The following is a 17298-nucleotide window of genomic DNA, read 5'->3' as shown; positions in this document are numbered from 1 at the left end:
CCGGAACCTCGTCTGGACCAAAGGAAGTGCTCAAAAACTATGTGGTGAGCAAATGAACGAGGTCGTACCCTCGAGGGCTTAGCGCAGAGCCCAGGTACAGAGCACTTGCTCAATAAATCTTCCTTTGCAAGGGGTCGGTGGCAACTCCCTGCATTTTGTAGGTGGGGAAACTGAGGCTTAGAAAGAGGAAAGCAGTCTGTCTGGCGTGGCACACTGCAGGCCAGTTGGCAGGGCCTTCTCAAGCCCGGCCACCATGTCGTGGGACAAGAAAATGGATGTTGCCTCGTCCAATTCAATAAACTTGAATGGCTAACGCTCGATGCCAGCACGGCGGTGGTCAAATCGGTGATGCTGATTCCGTGTCGGGACCTGTGCGTCTTACACCCAGTCGTCCCGGCGGCACGACCCCGAGAGAGCCACGTCCTTCGACCCAGCAACCCGCCTCCTAGGAAACGATGCGAAGGACAGAATTCAAAGGAAGTCAAACACAAAATCGTTAACAAGGCTTTATCCCTTATTGGAGTGTGTGAAAAATCATACCGATGAGCGTGTGCATCAGTCAGCTGTTGCTGCGTAACAAGTTATCCACCCCCCCCCAGACTCAGCTTGAAATACAGGCAAGAAGGTAGCTGCAGGAGTCTCGATGCGATATACCATCTCTTCTGCTGGTTCTCTTGGTCACACAGACCCACCTTGGCGCAGCGGGAGAGAGGATTACGTAAGAATGCGAGCGAGTACGAGGAGGCAGAAGCCACCAGGGGACCCCTCGGAGAGCGGCTGTCACAGTCCGCACGGGAAAATTACGTTTGGACATACGAAGAGAGGCAGAGACTGGAGCGATGTACCTATGAGCCAAGGAACACGGGAGGCTGCCAGCGACGCCGGCAGCGGGGAGAGGCAGGGAGGACCCTCCCCGGGATCACGGTGGCACCCCGATTTCCCACTGCGAGGGAACACGCTTCCGTTCACGAGAGCCGAAAGGAGGCAACGGTGCGCGCGTCTGCCGACGGATGGGCGAACACAGTGATCCATCCAGACAACGGAATATCGCTCGGCCTTTAAAAGGAAGGACACTCCGACGCCCGCCACCGCGTGGACGAACCCGGAGAACGTTGCGCTCAGTAAATGATCCAGACGCAAAGGACAAACGCTGTGCGATCCCACTAACGTGAGGTCCCCGGGGGAGCCGGATCCACAGAGGCAGCGCCAGGGCCCGGCCGGGGTGGGGGGGGGGAGTTAGCGTTTGTCGCGCGGGGTGACAGAAGAGTTAAGAAGCTGGGTGGCGGGGTTGGTTGTATGACAACGTGCATGCATTCAATACCACCGACGTATACACTGAAAAGTGGTTAAAATGGTAAGTTTTATGTATATTTCACCACAATAAAAAATATGTATATCAACCTAAAATTTGGTGGGTTTTAAGATTTGTTATGTTTCGATGTCTTAGCCCCACTTGTGGGAACTTGTTACGAAGCAAATACACTTGGGATATAGAAATAGTGCAGGAAAATGAGGCTCCTGAATACGGACTTCTTCTGGGCCCCGTTTCACAGACGTAGAAACCGAGGATCACAGATGTAGAAACCGAGGATCAAAGACGGAGTGTTTCTTGGTCTCCTCCAACTGCGAGTGACAAGACGGCCCCGTCCCTTCCCTGTGGGTAGTCTGAGGGAGTCCCACGTCTACCCACACTTTTTCAGTAAAAAAACACACTGAAAAGAGCTTTGAAAAATGTATTCCTTTTGTTCTTTTCCTTTGAAATAACACATACAGGCAGGGAGGTGGGGTACGGTGTAGGTGGGGGAAGGTGGAAGCCTTGGGGGCCCTCCAGCCCCCCACGAACATCCCAGTTCCTCTTCAGCAGTCCTTTAGTGGGGTTTCCCCAAGGATTTGGGAGAGGCGGAGGGAGGGGTCCTCCAGTTATCCTAAGCTCAGAACCCCACTATAAAGTATAGAAAGGGGGGCGGGGTGGGGTGGAGGCTGGGGTTAGTTGTGAGGCAGAGGGGTGGGGGGATGGGAATGTCTGTTCCTCTCCATAGAAAAATAGACCTGGAATGACTTCTAGGGACTTGGTTCATTTCGCACAATTGGATGCTTGGCTTTAGGGAAGGGTGGCCTGTGTAGACTCGCTCCCGGCTTCCACCTTTGAAGCCTGGGAAGAGGCTGGCAGTGCTGGGGTTGGCTGGAGGTCCCCTTAATGTGTCCCCCGGCCTCAGATCACCTCCTTGCCAGGCCCCAAGAGTCCCCAAGAGTCGCTGGATCCTGCAGAGGGACCTAGGCTCTGGGGGTTACCAGCTTATAAGGTGAGAATGGCGCGGAAGACAGGGTGGGGGTGGGGGCTGGGGGTGGAGGGGTGAGGGGAGCATGTCCCACAGGGCCCAGAGGCGTGGCCACGCTGGGCAGGTAGGCGGTGGATCCAGTGTGTGTAAGGTGTGAGAGGGGGATCTAGCCATGTCAGGATGATGGACAAGCCCCATGCATGGGTTTTCTGGAACCATGAGTCCAGAACCCCGGGTCCCAGCAGGTCCCGAACCAGGCGGGTTCATGTCATGGTGGAGGAGGTGTCTGGGCTCTGGTGTGTGTCTGGGACAGGGCACATGTGGAATCCAGGATGTTGTGGTCAGCCTATTGGGATCTAAGCATGGGGTCTGAGCATTTGGGAGCCAGTCTGGGAGGATTCGGGTCAGAGTCCAGGGCCTAAGGGGTTGGGATCCAGGGCCTGGAAGTGCCCGGGTCTGTTTCCTGTAAGAGAGGTTTCGGTGTCCGGGGCCTGCGGGGAAGGGGTTGGGGATCCAACGGCTACAGTTGCCAGGATCCACTCACTCTGCCATTGGGCTCTTGCGACCGTGGTTTTAGTGGCCAGAATCTGGCTGGTCAGGGCTTGGGGATCTGGGATCTGGTAAGTTGGGGGCTGAGAGTGTAGTGGTTGAAATGTAGGGATCCATCGAAGCAGTGGGATCCAGGACCCAAGGTCGAGGTAAAGGAATTCAAAAATCCAGTGGCTGGGATGAGGGGATCTGGGAGCCAGTGGCAGGCACCCCAGGTTCTGGATATCACAATGTCAGGACCCGCTGGCCGAGGTTTCTTGGTATTCGGCATTCAGCAGCTGAGCTTGGAGACCCGAGGCTTGCAGCATGGGGATCTGGGACCCAGTGCTGTATGGGGACGCTGGCTCTGGTGCCTGCGGGAGCTGGGGTCTGGGTGTTCAGATATGGGGGATATGTACGCCTGTGGTTGGGGTGTCAGGATCCATTAGCTGGGCTGTGGGGGATCCAGTGGTTAAGACGTGAGGTCCAGGACCAGTGTGTGTGTTGTATGTGTTGGGGGGGGGTTGGTGGGGACAGGAAAACAGGGGATCCAGTAGCTGGGATGTGGAATGCAGTACCCAGTGGATAAAAGGTGGGATCCTGTGGTGTAAGTGGGGGGCCCCTGGGATCCACCGGCTGGGCCATCAGTCTTCGGTGGCTGAGGCGTGGGAGACGCCAGGACTGAGGTGAGGGATCTTAGTGGGGGGTGGCCCTGGGTCCCTCACCTGGACGTGACCCCCAGAGCCTGCTTCATGTTCTCGTAGACCACATAGGAGATGCTCACGGCCGGGATGACCTTCATGAAGTTGGGGGCGATGCCCCGGTACAGGCCCGGCACGCCCTCCTGGGACAGGATGTGGCGGAGCAGACCCAGCATGGAGAGCTGGGGGGCGCCCTCGACGGAGGCTGGGAGGGTGTGGGGAGCCAGGTCAGGCCATGGTCCGCCTCTCCTCTCCCCTCTGGCTCCCCAGGGCTGGGCCAGTGGCCATTGGAGCAGAAGGAGGGAGGGTTAGACTAACAGCAGGACCCCACCATTCAGAGCCGGGACTTTGACTGGCCTTGGAATGGGCTGCCCACCTTTCCACTTCAATCTAGGTGACCTGAGTTTGAGGATGATTCAAAACAGAGCAGGTGTGTGCGCGTGGTGGGACAGGGCACAGAAGGGTCCTCTCCCTGAAACTGGATTCCCAGCCTCCTCTCACGGCTAACTCTTACTCACCCTTGCGACCTCCACTCCAAAGCCAGCTCCTCAGGGCAGCCCTCTCGGGCATCCCGGTCTGAGTCAGGCTCCTTCTCCCTTTTATTCAACTCTAAGCCCATACTCAATTGTGGAATAATTTATTCAGCGCCTTTCTTTCACTCCAGCCTGTGAGCTCTTTGAGTGTGGGGGACCATATCTGTCTTATGCACTGATAACCCCCCAGCAAAAATGACAAAACACAAACGCTAAAATTCTGGAGGCAATTCCCAAAATAGATTTGGGGATGGTAGGGGGTAGGCAGAGAAAGAACCCATAAAAAGAAAATACAGAGAAACAATAAAACAACAACCAGCCTGGCCCTGCCCCCCTTTAACCTGGTTCCTTGCCTTCCCCTCCCTATAACCCAGCCTTGCAGATTAGATCTCAAGTTACCAGCCCAGAAATGCTAAAGTCTACCAAGCAGCCTCCTGGCTAAGATTGCTTAGATGCTCTTCCAGTGCTCGCTGCATCTGCTCTCTTAGTTAGGGTAAAGGGCTCCCATCCCAGCGTCACAAATGGGTACACTGAGGCTCAGAGAGAGGTTGGGACTCAGTCAAGGCCATCCAAATCAGGGAGGATTCCAGCCTGGGATTCTACATACCTGGGAGGAAGAGCTGGGGAAGGGGGAGTGGGCCCCAAGTTATGAGACCTTCCTTGCCCCATCCTCCCGCCCAGGCCTCACCTTGGGCCTGCATACGGGTCCGGACCAGGGCCAGGGGGTAACTGGCTATCTGGCCACAGGTGCTGGAGATGGTGCCGCAGGCCAGGAGCACGAGGATGCCCGGGTCAGCCGAGTCGTGGCTGTACTGCTGGAGCCACTGGTTCTTCAGGGTCTGGCGGGGGTGAAGAGGGGAACAAGGTGGGCTGGAGGTGGGCGACACCAGGACCCTAGCTTCAGACACCTCGCTTCTGTATCCCATGACGGCTGAGCACTTTGTATCCGAGGATGCCATGCAAGCATTTACCTGCGCCCTCTAACTCAGTCCCCACCTTGACCCTCTCTGGTGTATGGAACGATGGCCCCCTACCGTCCACGCCCGAGTCCCCAAGTCTGTGAATATGGAACCTAAGATGGCAAAAGGGACTTTGCAGTTGGGATTAAGTTAGGGACCTTGAAAGGGGAGATGATCCCAGAGTTCAGGGGTTGGGGCGATGTCATCCCAAAGCTCCTCGTGAGAGTCAGAGAAGAGGACATGATGATGGACACCCAGGTCAGAGAGCGAGGGCAGGGGGAGAGAGAGCCCGGAAGATGTCATGCTCCGGGCTTCGAAAAGTAACCACCGGCCAAGGAACACAGGCCGTCACTAGAAAACCGGATAATGTAAGGAAGTGGATTCGGCCCCGGAGCCTCCCGCAGTCCTGCGGACGCCTTGATTTTAGCCCACTCAGACCCATTTCGGACTTCAGTGCTGTTGTGGGTTAGTCATCTCTGGCCTGGGCATGGAACAGGCAAATTCGAAGCAAGTGTTTTACCATTATTGCCTTCACGATTCTTGGGCCTGCAGCGATATTTGCCAAATAGGTGTTTAATGGGTTTTGAAGGAGCTGTTCTGTTGGAAAGAGGTTCTGATGACTGGGTAAGCGTGGCCAACACCGGGCTAAAAAAATGTGGTCATTTTTCGGTAGGACTTCTCAGAGCCTTTAAGAGACTAGCATAGATTTTGGAAGTCCAAGAGAGCACGGTCTTTCTCAAACTACTTAGACCGCCAAACGCCCTGTTTTGGTGAAGAAGAGATGAAATAAGCTTGCGTCTTATCCCTGCTCACTGTTACTCTACAGCTTCCCGTCACTCTAGGGGTAAACCCAGACTCTCATGGAGGCCTCACTGACCCTTCGGTTCCCTCTGACCACTCGGCAGGTCAAGTTCATGCCTGCTTCCGGACCTGGCCCTCCGCCGTGCCTCTCTCTGCCTTGTTCACACTCCTTCCCAAAATACGTTCGACTCCTTGCTGCTCCAAGGTCACCGCTCAGAAGTGTTCCGAGACCTGCCCTCCCGTCCACTGTCACTCTCGATTACACACCCTGTTTTACTCTCTTCTGAGAATCTATCGAGACCTGAAAGTACTAATTTGCTGGTTGACTGGCTTCCTTGCTCATGGACGTGGTGCCCGGGAGGCCAAGGACTCACGTAATGCTACGTCTGCAGCGGTCAGCCCAGTGCCCAGCATCTGTGGATGCTTAAGCGAATGAACGAGTGGACGAATGAGCAAATGAATGAATAAGCGATGGCCAAGTCTTTTTTGGCTGCATAGATGCTGATGCTGGGAGGGCAGGTGTGGATGGCAGGTATGGAGGACTTTAGGTTTGGACCAGCTACATAACTTGCAGGGCCAGTGCAATATAAATATATGCGCAGTCCCTCTTTCAACGATCGCGAGGAATTTCAAGACGCCAGTGGCAGGGCTTTCGACCAAGCGAGGGGCCCGCCTGAGTGTAGGGCCTTGGTGAGCGCACGGGCAGCCCGCCCACGCAACTGGCCCTGTCCCCGGGTACGAAGATTTTGGGGGGATGCCTCGGGACATGTGGGGCTGTGCTAAGTGGGAGACTCTGACGAGCCCAGCAGGAGAAGGTAAAGGCAGTAGTCAAAGCTCCCGGAGAGAAATAGCAAAAACTCCCTGTCCTTGCCTTTCCTGATATAGGCCCCAAGATGTTGGTCATGGGGTGTGGTTTTCATGGTGACACAGGCTGAAAAGGGCGGGCCCCGAAGATGACATTATTAGCCTGGAGATACAGGCCGGGTGTGACACACGCTGTGGGGCCGAATGGGCATCTTAGAAGCTTGTCTTCACCTGTCCTCATGATTCTGTGAGCAGGAACGGGCCCTAACTTCCGTGCGTCCTCAGACCCACGAAGCCGGAACCGCAGTGGCAGATGGAAGAGAGGGAGGATGTCTAATGCCCAAAGACGTGCCCAGGATCCCCAGGCCCGTGGTGCTTCTCCGCCCCGGGCCCGTCTCTCCAAGCTCTGGAGATCAACTGAGTCGGCCCCACGGGAAGGGGGTGGCCCACGGGCAGGTCTCAGAGGAAGGAAGGAAGGAGAGAGGGACGGGCTGCCCACAGACCTCATAGACGGCCAGGTCGATGCCCGCATAGGGGATGATGCCCAGCACGTTGGGCAGGTAGCCGCGGTAGAAGGCGCGGGGCCCTTCCTGCTCCAGGATCCGCCATGCGCAGTCCAGCAGCCCCTTGTACTGGCCCGTCCGGCGGAGGGTCAGCCGCGTCTTCAGCACCTGGGGAGAACCCAGTTATCCCTAGGAAGCTGCCTCCAGAATTACTACGTCCAGGAATGAAGACACTTAGACATGGCTACTCCTGGAAGTAGTTATCCTGAGAATAACTGAATTCAACAAAACAAAACACTTTCTCTAGAATCTTCTGCTATCCCTAGGTTCTATACTTAGAAATGGTCACACCTCTTAAGAGCTGCATGTGGCGGTCACTGCTTAACTGCCTCCCTTATTCCTTAATAAAAGAATTGTAATTTTTGGCAAAGCACACAGCCTCTAGAAGTAAAGACTACATCTCTCAGCTTCCCTAGGTGTGAGGCCACGTGCTCACGTCCCGGCCAGAGAAAACAGGAGAAGAGCTTGGTGTGACTTTCAAAAGGCACGCTTAATGGCAGGGAGGCGTTCTTTCCTCAGGCCATTCTTCCTTCTTGATGGAATGTGGATGCGATGCCCGGAGCACAAGCAGCCTTTTGGGTCCATGAGGTGGCTGCTACATGCAGAGGTGGTGAAAGAACATGACAGCGAGAAGGAACGTGGGTCCCTAACACCGTGAAGCCACACGCCAGCCCTGAACTGCTCACCTCCAGGTCTTACTAATGTGATTTGAGTTTTCCGTTACTCAGAAGCCTAATCGATGCACTACACGACCTGAAACAAAGTCTCTGAAAATGATTTCACCTAGCGATGATTCCCCTGGGGACAAGCATCCTGGAAATCAACATCCCTAGAAGAGGTGTATCCATGAACGGCTGGCCCCCACCATGGCTCTCTAAACAGCTACGCCCAACACCGCCGTTCCCAGAAGTCACGTCTCAAATCGTGATGCTCGGAGAGGCTGCACATGAAGCCGCATCGCTGTCATGGGCCGCCGTCTCAATCGGGGAGAGGCGAAGGTAGAATCCCAATGCTTATCACCCCACAGAGCAAAGTGGTTATTGCAGGACCCCCATCCTGCAGTGGGGCCTCGGCCAAGGTCCCTCCTTCTCACCTCCATGGGGTAAATGATGGTCTGGGCTGTGGCGCCAGCCAGCGACCCGGCCACGAAGCGCTCCTGCACGTGCAAGGTCTCCTGTTGCCCTCGGATGGCCCGCTTGATCTGAGGATGGGACACGTGGAGGCAGGCGAGAGCTCAAGGCTTGAGCCTCTGTGTCCTTGGACCTCCGCCCGGCGGTGCCGCTGTGGGCATCGTGTAGGGGAGGAGATGCCCACTCCCGGGGACCTGCACACCTCTTCCATCCCCAAGCCAGGTCTGCAAGTCCGGGCCCACATCTCCCCCCCCCACCCCTGCCTGCCCCCACCTGCTCGTAGGCCATGAACTTGATAGCTGACTCAGGAGCAATCTTGAGCACATTGATCCCGTTGCCACGCCACAGGGAGCGCACCCCGCCCTCCCGGACCATGCTCCGCAGGCCCCCCAGGATATTCAGCCTGTTGGTCTTGGAGGCGTGGACCTGGGCGGGGAAATGAAGGTGACCTTCCGGCTCCCTCCAGGCGCCCGTGTCGGGGTGGGCGGTGGGGACGCGGGTCTCGCCAGGGCTCCTCACCTGCATGAAGACCTTGAGGCGGTCCAGAGGGGCTGTGCCTGTCCTCGACACGGCGCCCGCCACCGCGCCCGCCACCAGCTGCCTCCACCACGTGCCCGTCAGCTTCTCCTGCTCCGAGAACTCGTCGGGGACGGTCAGGGACTCGCCGATGTCCAGGACCTGAGGACGCAGGGGCCGGGGGGTCACGCCACGGCGGGGGCGGAGAGATGTAACTCGGCTCTAAATGGGGGTGTCTCCATGAATCTCAGGACACCCAGACAGTCCACCAATGAATCTTGCTTGGAGAGCCCAGGAGACACTTGGATCCCAAATGGATCCCCCCGAAACATCCATGTCAGTGGTCTTCTGCATAAGATCCCTTGGTGGCCTCCACTGAATCTCACTGAAGGGTTTACCACATAAAGATCCCTCTAGAACCAATCGGATCCTTCTGAAGGATCCCAGAAGATCCTTCCAGGGCCATGCAAGATCCTACTGAGGACCTCCCACATAAGGAGCCCAGCAGATCCCTCCCGGGGCCTCACCGGATTCCACAGGGCTCTCCCTCACAGGGGTCACCTCTTCTCTAGTGCCCTCCTGTAGACTTCCCAATCAAGCCCTTTGTGGACCTCCATGGGTGGGAATCTCTGGGTCTCCCAAGAGGATCTTACCATATCCTGCAGATGAATCCCCTCCAGGTGCCATCAAATCCTATCAGAAGCATCGTTCAGGGATTCCCACCCAGGAAATGGTGATCTAGAGCACCCCTCCCAACTTCCGGTGGATCCCGTTGGCCCCCACGAAGGCAGTGGCTTCCTAACTTGTCTTTGGAGCAGCAGAATCCTTAATTGAGGCATTGAGAAGCCAGAAGGGGAGCTGCGTGGGTTGAGGGTAATGGGCCGGTATCCCATCTGGCGAGCTCTTTCTTCTTTCTTCCCTAAGCTCCTAACCCCCACAGTCTGCTCCCAGAGGGCTCCGATCAGATAGAAGACCTCCCCGAGTGGGCTGGTCCCCAGTCCCCCCGATCCTCAAATGGAGGAAAAGAGGAGCAGTCTCATCCTTCGGCTGCTCCCAGCTCCCGACCCAGCCCCTCCATGGCCCGCGGAGACCTGAGCCAGGCCGCCAGGGGAGGGGGCAGAGGGCCTGGCCACCCCCCCGCCTCACCGTGGAATGCTTCCAGAAATAGAGCACGTCTTCCACGTTCTCCAGCGAATGCAGCAGGAAGTGGTCACGCCATTCCTGCCAGTCGATGGTCATGGTGCCATCACGGTCTATGCTGGGGGTTGGGAGAATCAGTGCCTGAGGCTGGGGGCAGGTGGGCGTGAGGTTCCAGTGGGATGCGGGGTAGACCGAGCTCCTCTGCGCCGAGAGCTCACTATTTTACGGTGGGGAAGACAGGCTTGGAGAGGTGGACCTGACTCCAAAGCCCAGCTTCTCAGCTCCTGGGGCTGGGTCTGGGGCCCAGAGGCTGCAGAGGGCCGAGGAGACCCAGAAACTGGGGTTCCCCTGGATTCTGGAGCCAGCTACTCACCTGTGCAGAATTCTCTCTGCCTGCTCCAGGGAGATGGAAATGCCCAGAGCCCGGAAACTCTGCTGGATCTCGGAGACATCAATGTGACCTAGGGAGGGGTCCCAACATGGGGGATGGTGTGTGGGGGCCCGGGGCCACAGAGCAGGACAGCTTGGAATGGGAGTGGTCCGGAAACCCAGGGCAGGGATTGTGGTGGGATTGGGTGGGAGTCAGAGGAGTGGGACCAAGCAACGTTGGGGGGTCCGCTGTTCCACGAATGAATGAAAGCATGAATTCAGGGGTAACGATTGGGCTCTCTATGCCATGGGGGGTCAGAGGTGACATCAGAGACCTAGAAGATGCTATGGGGGGGGGTCTCCGTCCCATAGGGAATACAGGAGCAATAGGGGGGATCTTTGTCCCTTATGAAAATCTAAGCGTAGTAATAGGGGGTCCCACCCCAGAAGGGAACGGAGGTAGGATGGGCTGGCTGGGCCCCAAACCACCTAGCTGGGGGTGACGAGAGTTCCGAAAATAGCTTATGAGTCATCAGGGAGATGTGGCTTCCCCCCTCCTGGCACCATGAGTTCTAAGCCACTGGCGTCTCCAGGGCCCCCACGGCCCCATCCCTGGGCCTTACCGTCTTGATTGTGGTCCAGACTGTGGAACAGAAGCAGCAGGCGCTGTTCCCGCTCCTGCAGGTATTGGGTGAACTCCTCCAGGTCCAGGCCGCTATCTGGGTCAGCGTCATCCTCCGGCAAGAGGCCCTGGCAGGGGGAAGAGACAGAGGGAGCTCCAGGAGGCTGCTCCCCCATCTGGAGGGGGCACAAGCTTATGCCCCAGGAAACCAGGGCCCCCAGCACCTAGAGGACAGAGACAGGGGAAGCGCTCCCGCCCCCCATCAGTTTGCTTCTCAGCAAGATGTCCAAAGCCACAGTAGAGCTGTGAGGTGGGTAGCAACTGTCCAGTTTTCCTGGCGAGCAAACTGAGGCTCTCCAAGGTCAAGTAACGGGTTCAAGGTTACAGAGCTGGGAAGCGGGAGGCAACGTTGGGCTCTCGTCTAGGAAAACCTGACCTCCCAGCTGTGCCTTATGAACACCTGTCCCCATGGCAGTTTCAGGAGCTCCCCTTTAGAGACAGCTCTGGGCAACATGAAGCAATGACAGATCCAAGCTGAGGAGCCACGAGGCTTCTGCTTTCCCACCTGAAAAGTGGGAGGTTGGACTGGAGGGTCGGGATGCTGAGGAAACACTTCAGTGGCACCTGGGGCTACAGGTGTATGGGGCAGCTGCATGGAAGGGGTGGGGGTCCTCAAGTTCCTGCTCTCATAGTTCATCCCCAGCTGAGGGTGGCCTCAGACAGGATTGGGTCCCTGGCTGGGGCAGCTGAGGCATTGAGCCAGGCCTGAGAAAGGACAGGAATGTAAACATAGAGGCTGGGGCAGCTGGCTGGGGGGGAGGGGTGCCCATGGAGGGGAGGAATGGGAGGAGGGTGTGTCTCGTGGAGGTGGGAGCGCGGTATGTTTTGGGCTGTGCAGAGTTCAGGGAGGGTGTGTCCTGGGCAGTGGGCAGGAGAGCTGGCCGGACTCCATTCTCAGGCAGACATGCCCTACGCTCGGGAGATGAGGGTGCTGCGGATCGCAGCCGAACCGCAGGCCCGGGCCTCCGTGGCGCTGTCTTGAGCGAATCAGTTAGGCATAGACACGGGCGGACAGGTGGAAGGGGACAGAGACGCCCAGGCTGGGCACAGGTGTTGGAATCCAGCCACAAGCAGTTGCTGGCGGTTCCCGGCGCTCCATTCAGGGGCTCGGGTTACCTGGCGCGCGCAGGGCCGGAACACGGCTCGCCAGGCCTGGGTACCTGTTGGGCGTCGCGGTCCGGGTCGCCCCCGCCCAGCCGGGCCAGTCCCTGGCGCAACTCGTGCATGTCCACGCGGCCATCCTTGTTACTGTCCAGCTCCTCGAAGAGGCGACCCCAGCGCTGCCGCCGCTCCGCGTCGGCCGGACCCCCCCGCATGGCGCCCGCCCCGGGCGGGGGGAGAGGGGCCTGGCAGCGGCGGCCTCAGCGGGGGCTTCGCGGCTCCCCCTCCCCCCCCGGGGCCCCGCAGGGCCAGCTCGGCGGCCACTGCCACCGCAGCCTCCGCCGTGCCCGCCTTAGCTCTGGCACTTGCTGCAGGAGGTGACTGCGAGCCGTCGCCGCCCGCGCCAGAACTTGCTTCTCCTCCCCCGACCCTGGGGGAGGGGGGTTGGGGGCTGGGGGCGGGGCTGAAGGTGTCGGGAAGGTTGTCAGGGATGCTCGGGTGCGACACGGCCTAGGAAGCACCAGGCTTCATTCTGGGAAGAGGGTCTAGAGACATCAATGGTCTCAGTTCTGGTTTCAGTGTTCCGTCTCTGCGTGCCTCAGTTTACCCTCTGCCCAAGGGGGCGTAGGGAGATGTCAGGGATGGATTTTGTCATCCTTTTCCACTTGCCTCCCCTCCCCTACTAAGCCTCTTCAGGAACTGAAGTCCTCATTTTTCCCGGACATTCTCAAGAACCAACCCAACGCCATCTGGTCCTCCACTTGCCCACCGACTCATTTCAAATTCCCCCCTCGGCCACAGAAACAGAAGAGCAAAACCGGGCGCTCACTCAGGGCCTCCAGCCCTCCCGCGCGCCTCCTTTCTCCGTCCCACTCAGTCTTGGAAACGGAAGATCAACGCACAGCGCGGTCGTAAAGTCGGTTTCCTATTGGCTGCACCCCCCCCCCCCCAGAGTGGCCCGCCTGTCCCGCCTCGCCCATGCACCTGGGCGGGGCCTTCCGCCGGCCCTAGGCAGCCTCCAGCGCCTGAGCCCCGCGCGCTCCAGGAAGTCTTAAAGGGGCAGCGGTCACATCCCGACGCTGGGCTGACTGCTCTCTCCAGATCGGCCTGGGGCAGGGGGGTCTCAGTGTCCTAGGCGCGTCTGGAGACGAGGACCGGGTAGCTGAGCGCAGGAGGCGGGGTCCCAGCCTGTCGCCCTCATTGCACTTGCTTGAATGTCCGTCCCTTCCACTAGTTTCGGGCGCGGTTTCTCTATTCACCATTAGGGGGAGGGGTGCACAGACCGCTAGGCAGCGAATAATGTGAATAATCGCTAACGCTGGATTCAGGCACATACCAGGCCTGTCACTCGCCTCTCGCGTCGTTTTCGCCAAAACCCTATAAGGTAGGTGGGACTGCCTTTCGCACTTCACGGGTGAGGAAACCGGAGGTTAAGGCGCTCTCCCCGGTTCATGTGCCCGGTCAGGGGCAAAGCAGGACTTCACCCAGACCTGGGATTCTTACCCATCACGCTATACACTAACAGGGATTAATTTCTCCTTAGCCATCACTCTTCACGCTAGCGTCCCCAGGAGGGGGGTCGTCTTTTTACTGTCGTCATTTAGCCAAAGATACAGCCCTGAGGGCGCACTTGGTCCCCAGGCAGGTGCGCTCAAATACGTGCGTCCCAGACAAATGAGCCTCTTATAGAGGGTTCCCTCACAGATGTTTTCATTGACAGGCGGTTCTCGCAGGTGCCCTCCAGCGCGGGGGATACAGCTGTTTTCCCACAGATGCGTTCCTGACAGGTGAGCGGCTGTCCTGCTGCCCCGCCGCCAGGTGCGCTCCAGCGTGAACCTGCCTCACGTGGATGTTCTCAGCTCTTTCTCTCATTCGAGCTCAGTTCTCTGCAGATGTCCCCCATACAAGGCTATCTCCTTCTCCTCACAGGTATGCTTTGCAGCAGAAATCCACACAAGAATGAGTTGTACAGCATCCTCCCGCCCCACAGGTGCGTTCCAGTTAAGTAGACACGAATACGGGTCTGTTTCCATATAATCGGGTCCTATACAGATGTACTTCAATGCACTCATGCAGGTAGTGCCAATACGTTTTTACACACCAGAATGCCTCAGTCGGGTGTTTGTTATCATGCAGGTGCATTCCGTAACTGCTTTCCACGCAGATACGCTTCCAGTCAGCTGTGTTCCAAGTCGATGCGACTCAAGGCACATGCCCGCCACAGGTGTGCTTCTTACACATCCGTGCAGCTGTCTTCTCCACAGCTTTGCTCCCATGCAGGTGTGTTCCACACAGGTGTGTTTTCGTGAAGTGCCTCATACCTCGGTGTCTCCATGAGCAGTGTGTCCTACAGATGTGCTCGCAAATACAGGTGAGCGGCTCCTCTCGCACGCGCGCGCTTTCGCCGGATTTTACTCCTCCTCATTGTAGGATTGGGTTCCACGTCGCAGGTGCGCCCGGGCCGCGGCCCCGCCTACCTCCCGGCTCCGCCTTCTCATCTAGGCTCAGGTGCACAAGCCGGAAGTGCGCTCCCCTCCCAGGTAAATGACTAAACTTTCCGGGTCACATGAGCGGGAGGAGCCGGTGGAGTCCGAACGAGAGACCGAGGGACGCACCGAGGGTTCGGGCAAGCGAGTCGGACCAGGAACCTGAGCGAGATCGAAGACGCGCGGGCCAGGTAGGGAGGCCGGGCGTGCTGGTTGGCCCGCCGCCCCCTTTCTCCTTTCTTTTCCCGAGCCCAGGAACGCTCTTCGAGTTAAATTTTAATCTCTGACCTCTGGCGGCGGGGCGGGGCGGGACTCCGGGGTGCCCTGGCGCGGGTTGCCCCTCCCCTGGGCCTGCGCCGGGTCCTGCCTCCTCCCCCACGCCCCGGCCTTTCTCCTCCAGTCCCCAGGTGCTGGGTCACAGGTACCCCCGGCCCCGAGATGCGGTAGGAACGGCGCGTGGGAGAAGCCCCGTCCCTGGTGCCACCAGCCTGTCGCCCAGTCCATGGCGTGCCCCAGCCTGGGGCTGCTCCTGGCGCTCGGCCTGCCACTGCTGCTGGCCCGCTGGGACCGGGCCTGGGGGCAAAGTAGGTACCGGCGGGGACATTTGGGACCCGGAACACGGAGAGCTCAGGGACTGGGGAGCGGGCATGGAGTTGCCTTGGGGGCAGGATCTACAAGGCGGACGCCCAGGTTTAGAATTCCTAAGTCCTCCCTGGGCGGTGAGAATTGGTCAACAATTCCTGAGTTCTTGATTGGGGCAGAATTATGAGCTGTGGAGAGAGGAAGCCCTCACATCCAAGTCGGTGCGGTTGAGGTGTTTTGGGTGGGCTGGGAGGCAGGACGAAGCCTGCTTGCGGCTCGGAATGCGGGTTGACCACCACGGTGGCCATAGGTGTGGACCCAGCCATTCAGTCCTCCTCTTGCAGTTTCAAGAGGCTGGGGGGTGGTATGAGTCAGATACTCCAGGGGAAAGCAGGACCTGCCCCGATCCTCAAGGGCAGGGCGGTGGGAGGGCCAGAGGGGTGGGGGAGGGGAGCAGAAGGTTGGGCTTCCGGACACCGTCCATTATCAAAGCCCCCAACTCAGCGAAAACTGCAGACTTCCGTGGGTTGATTGCGCCCAGTGGGGATCCACTGGGCCCGGGGTAGCCCAAGCAGCAAACACAGTTGGGCTGGTCTTGCGTGCAAAGCGCCCATGGTCTCTCTGCGAATGGAAGACTCAGAAGAGGTTGTATCAGGGGTTGACCAAGGAGGGTGCAGATGTGCCGAGATGAGGGGCAGATGGAGCTTCATTTCTCCTCTCCGCCCCCACCCCCAGCCTCGAGCCCCTCTGAATATGGAAACAGCACCAGCACCACCCCCCGGCCCAGCTCCGATGGGGCCCTGGTGAGTAGGGGATATAGTGGGAGGAGGGCAGCCGGGGTGTTATTCAGGAGCCCACACGTAGCAGGATTAGGGGCCCGGATCCCTAGAGGTGGTAGGTTGGGGTGATGCTGAGAAACCCCAAGCGGGAGACCAGAACATCAACATGGCAAGTGAGGGGACCCAGAGCTGCAGGGAGCGGGCGGAAGGGTCAAGTGTGGGGGGCCGGAGGCCAGATGTGGCTGGCGCTTGGGCGAGGGACCCCAGACGTGGCAGGTGGGGGGCCTGAGAGCTCCAGACGAGACAGACGGGGTCAGGGTGGAGGAACCAGACCACTAAAAGTGGCAGGTGGGATGTGGAGAGGTGAGGGGCCCTGGACACTTCTAAAACGGGCCTGGACGGGGTCTCCAGAGCCGGGCCAGTGACAGGCGCCCCTCTCTCGCAGTCTAAGGAGGCCACCACCGCCATCATCGTGGTCTTCTCCCTCCTGGCCGCCCTGCTCCTGGCCGTGGGGCTGGTGCTGCTGGTGCGGAAGTTGCGGGAGAAGCGGCAGACGGAAGGCAGCTACCGGCCCAGCAGCGAGGAGCAGGTGGGTGCCCGCGCACCGCCGCCCCCCAACCTCAAGCTGCCGCCTGAGGAGCGGCTCATCTGAACGCTGGGGGCCACCGCAGACGCCACCACTGTCCAGGACTGCCCAGCGCTTGCGCCTGCATAGCAACCACCATCAGGACACGAGCCTCTGATGGCTCCGGAGGACCTGGGGGCCGTGGGGCGCCTGCTGGGTGGGGCCGCGAAGCATGTTGCCTCTGCTTGACTGAGCCTGCAGCTGGGGGTGCCGGGCTGGGGCCCCGCCCCCTGCTGGCTTCGCCCTCTCCGCCCCTGCCCGACAACCCCGTCTCCTTTCCTTTCAGCTCTCCCACGCAGCCGAGGCCCAGGCTCCCCAGGACTCCAAGGAGACAGTGAGGGGCTGCCTGCCCATCTAGCTCTCCTTCCTCTGTTCATCTCTCTCCCTTGCTGTGTGACCTTGGGGGAAGGCAGACGCCTCCCTGGGCCTTCACACTCACCCAGCTCAGTGCTTAAGAATAGAAGGGTAAAAGGTGCTTCCAAGAGTGCTCCCAAGGGCACGCAATGGTGGGGCTGCTCACTTTTTATATACGTGTGTACAATTGCTAGTGACATATAATAAAACCTTTTTTTTTTTTTTTTTTTTTTGAGCTGATGGAGGCAGGAATTAGCCTTAGTGGAAGGGACGAATGCAGGGCTCATAGGCGGTAGAGGGGCGAATGTAAGATTGTGAGGATCCAAGGGGCTAGGAGGGCTTCCAGGAGGAAGGGCTTTTCGCCAC

At 58.7% G+C, this 17298-nt stretch overlaps 2 protein-coding genes across 8 annotated transcripts; one reads left to right on the top strand and one right to left on the bottom strand.

Annotated features, from left to right (window-relative positions):
• Positions 1-1718: 1718 nt before the first annotated feature.
• SLC25A23 (solute carrier family 25 member 23) lies at positions 1719-13009 on the bottom strand. Its single transcript, XM_016145284.2, has 10 exons — positions 12166-13009; positions 10947-11073; positions 10328-10415; positions 9961-10072; positions 8818-8976; positions 8572-8724; positions 8262-8369; positions 7109-7276; positions 4730-4880; positions 1719-3713 (listed from the first exon to the last, which is right to left on the bottom strand). Exons 1-10 carry the CDS (start codon positions 12319-12321, stop codon positions 3529-3531), a joined length of 1407 nt encoding a protein of 468 aa, XP_016000770.2. The 5' UTR covers positions 12322-13009; the 3' UTR covers positions 1719-3528.
• A 120-nt stretch (positions 13010-13129) lies between these two features.
• On the top strand, positions 13130-17157 carry CRB3 (crumbs cell polarity complex component 3). Of its 7 annotated transcripts, none has more exons than XM_036234030.1 (9): positions 13130-13490; positions 13827-13893; positions 14036-14096; positions 14402-14477; positions 14609-14783; positions 14993-15176; positions 15910-15977; positions 16399-16542; positions 16865-17157. In XM_036234030.1, exons 5-9 carry the CDS (start codon positions 14673-14675, stop codon positions 16934-16936), a joined length of 579 nt encoding a protein of 192 aa, XP_036089923.1. In that variant the 5' UTR covers positions 13130-13490; positions 13827-13893; positions 14036-14096; positions 14402-14477; positions 14609-14672; the 3' UTR covers positions 16937-17157. The 7 variants fall into 7 exon arrangements, with proteins under 7 accessions (XP_036089923.1, XP_036089922.1, XP_036089920.1 ...); XM_036234029.1 differs by having other exon boundaries at positions 14387-14477; XM_036234027.1 differs by having other exon boundaries at positions 14243-14477.
• The last annotated feature ends 141 nt before the right edge of the window (positions 17158-17298 follow it).

This window comes from Rousettus aegyptiacus, unplaced genomic scaffold (assembly GCF_014176215.1).
Source record: "Rousettus aegyptiacus isolate mRouAeg1 unplaced genomic scaffold, mRouAeg1.p scaffold_m13_p_16, whole genome shotgun sequence".
NCBI lineage: Eukaryota > Metazoa > Chordata > Mammalia > Chiroptera > Pteropodidae > Rousettus > Rousettus aegyptiacus.
The sequence above is the reverse complement of the archived record's forward strand: the minus strand, read 5'-3'. Positions and strand labels throughout refer to the sequence as shown.

Excerpts from the sequence above, each read along its gene's own strand:
- SLC25A23 (XM_016145284.2), bottom strand. The coding sequence starts at position 12,321 with ATGCGGGGGGGTCCGGCCGACGCGGAGCGGCGGCAGCGCTGGGGTCGC. Across the intron at positions 10,416-10,946 it reads TCTGGACCACAATCAAGACG|GTCACATTGATGTCTCCGAG; the intron begins GTAAGGCCCAGG and ends ACCCCTCCCTAG. Across the intron at positions 8,370-8,571 it reads AGTTCATGGCCTACGAGCAG|ATCAAGCGGGCCATCCGAGG; the intron begins GTGGGGGCAGGC and ends TCCCATCCTCAG.
- CRB3 (XM_036234032.1), top strand. The coding sequence starts at position 14,673 with ATGAGCGGGAGGAGCCGGTGGAGTCCGAACGAGAGACCGAGGGACGCA. Across the intron at positions 14,784-14,992 it reads ATCGAAGACGCGCGGGCCAG|TCCCCAGGTGCTGGGTCACA; the intron begins GTAGGGAGGCCG and ends TTTCTCCTCCAG. Across the intron at positions 16,543-16,864 it reads GGCCCAGCAGCGAGGAGCAG|CTCTCCCACGCAGCCGAGGC; the intron begins GTGGGTGCCCGC and ends CTTTCCTTTCAG.